The 6,440-nt window shown below is 35.7% G+C and overlaps 1 protein-coding gene across 1 annotated transcript in view; it reads right to left on the reverse strand.

The window, feature by feature from the left end:
- Positions 1-1,208: 1,208 nt before the first annotated feature.
- The window catches only part of Tram1 (translocation associated membrane protein 1), a 22,966-nt gene continuing 17,734 nt past the window's right edge, over positions 1,209-6,440 (reverse strand). The window contains exon 7 of the mRNA XM_013028451.1: positions 1,209-2,757. Coding sequence (XP_012883905.1) covers positions 2,684-2,757 — 74 coding nt within the window. The 3' untranslated portion in view covers positions 1,209-2,683. The remainder of the gene's footprint in view (positions 2,758-6,440) is intronic.

Raw genomic sequence — 6,440 nt, forward strand, 5'->3', positions numbered from 1 at the left:
CCTGGCCACTGTTCCTGAGCTTTTTCACTCAAGATTGGCACTCAACCACTTGAGTCATGGCTTCTTCTGGCTTTTTGGTGGCTAATTGAAAAGCCTCATGGACTTGCCTGCCTGGTTTGGCTCCAAAACTACTTTATCCTCATATCAGCTTCCTGACCTGTGAGGATTATCGCTGTGAGCACACTGGTGCCTAGCCAGGGTTACCTCTGTGTGTGTGCGTGCACATGCGCACGCATGTGTGCATCCTGGCTCTTAAACTTGGAGCCTTGGTGCTATCCCTCAACCTTATTTTGCTCATGACTAGCACTTTACTAGTTTAAACACAGCTCTACTATTGGCTTTTTGGTGTGCTTCATTGGAGATAGTCTCACAAACTTTTCTGCTGAATAGATCTTCAGCCACTGGTGCCCAGCATTATTTTTCTTTTTAAAATCCATTTTCATTGCTGAGCTTGTTTAAACATTTGGCAACACCATGAAGATATAAGGTGTTATTTACTAATCACATCTTAACAATTAAAAAAAAATCCTGTACTCCTTACATAAACAATCTATCTTGGCTCCAGGTTTAGTTCTGAACTTACTTTGTAAGACTGATTCTTTTAGAAGATACTACTTTTTTTCAGAATAGTCACTTGGACTGCTCAGTCACAGTCAAAAACAGAGGTACAAAAGCATTTTAAAGAGAAAGAGTAAACCCCAGAACGGCAACACACCTAGTTCACAGTCTCTGAGTTGGAGAGGAAACAGCAGCTATCCTGGTTCATCATCCTGTTGCCCATCAGGTATCAAAGTTCAACCTGAGTTCAGCTAACAGCGATGACCCAGCCTGATAACAGAAGCCAGTAAGCAGACTTTCCTTAGGCCTTTGGGAGCAGTAGCCACGGCTTAGAACTTACTTGTATGGGTGTATTTTGTAAAGTTCAAATCACACACAAAGGGCTTTTCTTGTATGATAGGTGCTGCAAATAACAACAAGTCTAATGAAATGTATTTATTACAGTACCACTGTCAATACTGCTGGCAGCCCAAGACTGACTTAACCAATATTCTCTTCTATTCTTTGGTTAGGAGCTATTCTTCCCCTGCCCTTCATAAATATTCTATGGAATGATCAATCTTTAAAAAAATATTTTCTTAATGGTACACTTTAACGAGATTATATACTAAAACAACATAAATACATAAATAAATGAATTGTCCAGGAAGCAGCTTGTGAAAGTAAAAATTTTTATTTCTGATTGATTTCTCAATGTATAGTTCAATATAATGCCAGTTTTTAATGGCAAAAATTTGGTTCCACTGAAAGTCCATAATGCTACAGAGAGCTACTACTTTTCCCAGGGAGTAGGTAAACAGCTGGAAAGAGAAAGCACAACTTTCTAGCAGCATTGCAACTTAAACCATAGACCTTGCAGGTCTGCAACTCTTACATGGAAAGTGGCGCAGACATTCATTAGCTGGTGACAAAAGTGGGAAGAGAGGAACACGATGCGGACACCCAAGGGAGCACTAATGGAAAGACAACAAACAAACCAGATATATATCTATGAGGGTTTTAAAGGGTAATTATAGAAAAGGGAACCAAATATTTTACTCAAATGCTTTTTAGAGCCTTTCTGTAGAGATACAAATATATATATATTTATCCAAAAATATGTTTTATACAGATAAATGTTTCTCAATTAAAGATGGGACCAAAGCTATAGGTATGACATAAAGCACTCTCTTTTGTAAGACTTTCCACCTGAATTTGCAATTTCCTTAAAGTTAGTGCATTAGTTTTCCAAACAGAATTACCTGACATCTTTTATAGATATAAATCAAGTAGGCATTATTTTTTAAAAGGGTTTGCAGGCTAAACAATATTTTTCTAAGATGCTATGCATATCAAACTTATGACAAGCCCCATTAAGAATCATTATTAATAAACATATCAAAAAGGGCTCTTCATAGTAAACATTTTCTGATTGCCCATTTACAAGTGTTGAAAATGCACAAGAAAGAGTTACTTCACAAGCACTTTTATGTTAATAAGATATTTTGATTCGATACATATGGCAATAAATCTTCACATCTGTAACCATTACTATGTTCTCTTTAGATGGGGAGCTAACACTCACAACCACTACATACAAAATAAAGCACACAATTATTTTGGTGATTTTATAAATCCTTTTTTCCAGGTGCAAAGGCTACAAAAATTCCTAAAAATTAGAGAACACTGAAAACATATTAAAGTTTGACATCTGATTTTATAGTATTTTCATTTTACCCTGAAAGATAACTTAAAAAACCTGACCCTGCTGGAACAGGTCACCTTGCTAAAATTAGTTAAAAAAAAAAAAACACTAAAAACTGGTGAGAGGAGAGTTTATCACTAGTATGTGGGGGTTTTGTAAATAGGTGTCTCCCCAAGACATTAGAAAAATGTTCAAAGATAAAAAACAAAAAGAAAATATGTGGTGGTCCCTAAACTATTCTGAAGGCAGGTAGCTTAGTCTAAGCTAACATATTTTTTCACTCATAGTAATCATCCTCCCCTCAAATGCATGAAACAGTAAAATAGCAAGAATCAAAGAGCACAAACTGTATTTTGAAGAACAGAAAAAAATCTCTAGTGCTGAAATATAGAGTAAAAAGCAGATTTCTTTGGGGACATCAATCAGTTAGCTTGTAATTTATTATGAAGACTTCTCTTTTCTATTACGAGGAGAATCTGCTCCATTTGATGTTACTGTTCCATTTACACCATTTTCTAAAAAGAGAAAAAAAATAAGTGTTAACTCTTCCTTTATATGTATGTAATAATATACAAAGATACAATTAGATAGAAAATTTAAAGTACAATATATATACTCAGGCCACACTTATTTACTAGTGACTAACTTGTGGGTACTTGTATGTGTGTGTGTATGTGTGTGTGTGTTGGTATTAGGGTTTGAACACAAGTACCCAGCATCTGCTCAGCTTTTGTGCTCATACTACATGCTCCAGTCAGGCATTTTGCTGATTAAGTAGAGTTAGTCTCTTGAACTTGCCTGGGCTAGTTTTGAACTTTGATCATCCATGTCTCAGCCTCCTGAGTAGCTAGGATTCCAAATATCTAGCTAATGATTAATCATAACTAAACCTGGTATCATGTTGAACACAATAAATTGAAAGCAGCAAATAAAAACTAAGTACTATTGGAAACAGAAAAAAGTGATAGGATTCAAAACTCTCTGGAACTGGTGCTCAAGTTGTAGACCACCTCCTAGCAAGAATGAGGCCTGAATTCAATTCCAGAACAACAAATGAAACTAAACAACAGTTACAACAGCTTAAAAATAATACTCATAAGTAGTGCTTGTGGTGGAAATAAAGAACCTTTTCACATCTCATAGCAAGGTAGGTACTTTGATATATTTCTTTGCAACATATAAAAAGTTGTTTAGGATGATAACTGCTATGTTTACGAATGTATAATTGCCACCTCCTTCTTTAAGCTCTATGTAAGCTGGGCGCTGGTGGCTCATGCCTATAATCCTAACTACTCAGGAGGCTGAGATCTGAGGATCACAGTTTGAAGCCAGCCTGGGCAGAAAAGGCCCCGTGAAACTCTTATCTCCAATTAACCACTCAAAAACTGGAATTGGCATTGTGGTTCAAGTGATAGAATGCTAGCCTTGAGCACAAAGAGGCTCACGGAGAGTGCCCAGGCCCTGAGTTCAAACCCTGCAAATGACCATAAAAAGTTATATATAAATAGTAACTGATGTCTGATTAACCCCTCCAAAAACAAAAAAAAATCTGTAAAGTTTAAGATTAAATGCTTCGAGGCTTTGGAAAGAACAAAAAGGAAGCGAGACTGACTACATTAAAGATGTGAATTCTGAACCACCTGAAGATGTAAAGGAATCTGAATTTGTAGACTGAAACCATCAAAGAGAGATATTTAAAGTAAAAAAGATACAAAGAAACAAATAGAAGGGAGAACTTTACTAGAGAAACAACACTTGAATATGAGAACTAGACAACAGATTAACTTTTAATAAACAAAGCAGATTTATATATCAGAAGAGATGAGCTGAAGAAAATAGTGAGGTTAAAATTCTTGACACAATAAAAAAATGCTTATAAGGAACAGGGTAAGGGGGTCTCACATATGTAGAATCGGAGTCATGCAAGGACAGGACAGGAGAAGTAAGTTAAAGCAATGTTTGGAAGTGATAGTCAAGAAAATTTATAAAAATAGTAAGAGAAGCAGAGGCTCAGAAAATTCCATCCAACAGGACAGATACAAAAGAGTCACAGTCAGGCATGTCACAGAATAATGATATACTATGATGCATTACACTACAAGTATAGATGGTCATTAGAATAGATGAAAAAAATGAAATCCAATTATATGTTAATAAGAATATCATTTTTATATAAAAAGAAAGGTTTCTAGTGAACGCTATAGAAAAGATATGCCATGAAAATATTTTACCAAAAGAAAACTGGTGTGGCAACACTACATTCAAACTCCACATCTGATCATGACAAAAGTACTTTTTTAATATGAAGACTCCTAGATTTTGATGTACTTAACATGTTTTCAAAGAATGTAAAAATTCACAAAAAAACAAAAACAAATAATCCTCTTTAAAATCACAATGTGAGATTTTAACATAAAATTTGTAATCATGGTCAGATCAAGCAAAGTTCTGACCAAGTCAGTAAAGACAAAAAATGAATACTATTAATAATTGTAATCTGGAACTCAGGAAAAATGGGAATGCACATCTCCTGAAGTACAAACAAAACACCCAATTTGGGCACAGGCTGAACAGCAATCAAAGCCTCAACAATGTCTATGGGATGGAAATTATTTGCAAGATGTTTTTCCATTACAGTGGAATTAAGTTAGAAATTAACAGCAAAAAGAGAAGTAGAAAATGACCATATATTTGTAAATTAAACAGAAACTTAATTTTTAAAAAAGGCTTTGGCTCAATGAAGAAATCACACTTGGGATTAAAATATTTTCATCTGAATAAACTTTAGAGGCAATGAAAATCTGTGAACCAGAGCTGAGCTGAGAGAGCAAGTTTGTCTTTGTTGATGGACATCAATGATTTCAGGGATCTGAAGACCCATCTCAACAAAAGAGCAAGTAAAATCCAACAAAAGGGAGATAAGAACAGAAATCAATGATACAGAAAGATACTTCTAAGAAATCCAAGTTTTGTTGTTGCTTTTGGTAGTGCTTGGGATAGAAGCCACGGCTTCTATCTAGGCAGGTGCTCTACCACTGCAGAACACCACAGCCCTCAAATGCTGGTTTCCAAAGATGTCAATTACTAACACAAGGAAACAAAAAGTGAAATCACTGCTGATCTACTGGCATTAAGATAACAAAAGAAGTTATGAATACTTTTTTGTCAATAAACTTGGATATTTATATAAAATTCCTTGAAAAACCATTTATTAAAGGGGATACAAGATAGGCAAAAACCTGGGTAATCTCATTTTTTAAAGAATGTAAATCTGTAGTTAACTGCTCTATACACCTGTCTTCACTGGGCAATTCTTTTGAACACTTAGAATCTGTTGATACTGAACCAAGGACAAATGTGCCCAATGCTTTTTATAAGACTAGAGTAACTTTCATAGCAAAACCAGCCAAGGATATTACACAGAAAGGCTAATTATAGGCCACTCTTACAGAAGCACAGATGGAAAAATCCTACCAAATACTTAAAAACCTACTCAGCAAAAGTGACATATTAACATTATAAACTTGGGTGTATGCCAGAGTAAGACTTGCTTTACATTAAGAGAATAAAGAGAAACTGTATATATAAACATCTAAATAAGACACAGAAAAACATTTTGTAAAATCCCACATTAAGTCATAACTTGTCATAAATACAGCACAGAACAGACTTTTATTAGAGAACCAAAAAGCATCTACAAAATATTCTTTATTTCTCAGTGTGTTGGGAATTGCTCCTAGGATTTTGGGCATGCTAGGCTAGCATTCTACCAATAAACAACATCCCCAGACCCAAATACCTTTACAAGCTCACCCCATCATATGATGGAGACAAGAAAGTCTATTTCTTCCATTATATTATAGTGTGGTCCTAGCTAGTCTAATACAGAAAGGGAAAAGAAAGATTAAATATTTGCCAAGTATATGATTATGTATTTCAGTTAAATTTTAGAATAAAGTAGGAAGATTCCTTAATACAAGGATAGTAAAGAAGAGTAATGTCGGGGCTGGGAAGGTGGCTCAGTGGTAGAGCGCTTGCCTTGCATGCCTGAGGCCCTGGGTTTGATTCCTCAGCACCACATAAGCAAACAGAAAAAAGCCGGAAGTAGCGCTGTGGCTCAAGTGGTAGAGCGCTAACCTTGAGCTGAAGAGCTGAGGGACAGCGCCCAGGCCCAGAGTTCAGGCCCCACGACCAGACC

The sequence above is a fragment of the Dipodomys ordii genome, unplaced genomic scaffold (genome assembly GCF_000151885.1).
Source record: "Dipodomys ordii isolate 6190 unplaced genomic scaffold, Dord_2.0 Scaffold109, whole genome shotgun sequence".
Taxonomy (NCBI): domain Eukaryota; kingdom Metazoa; phylum Chordata; class Mammalia; order Rodentia; family Heteromyidae; genus Dipodomys; species Dipodomys ordii.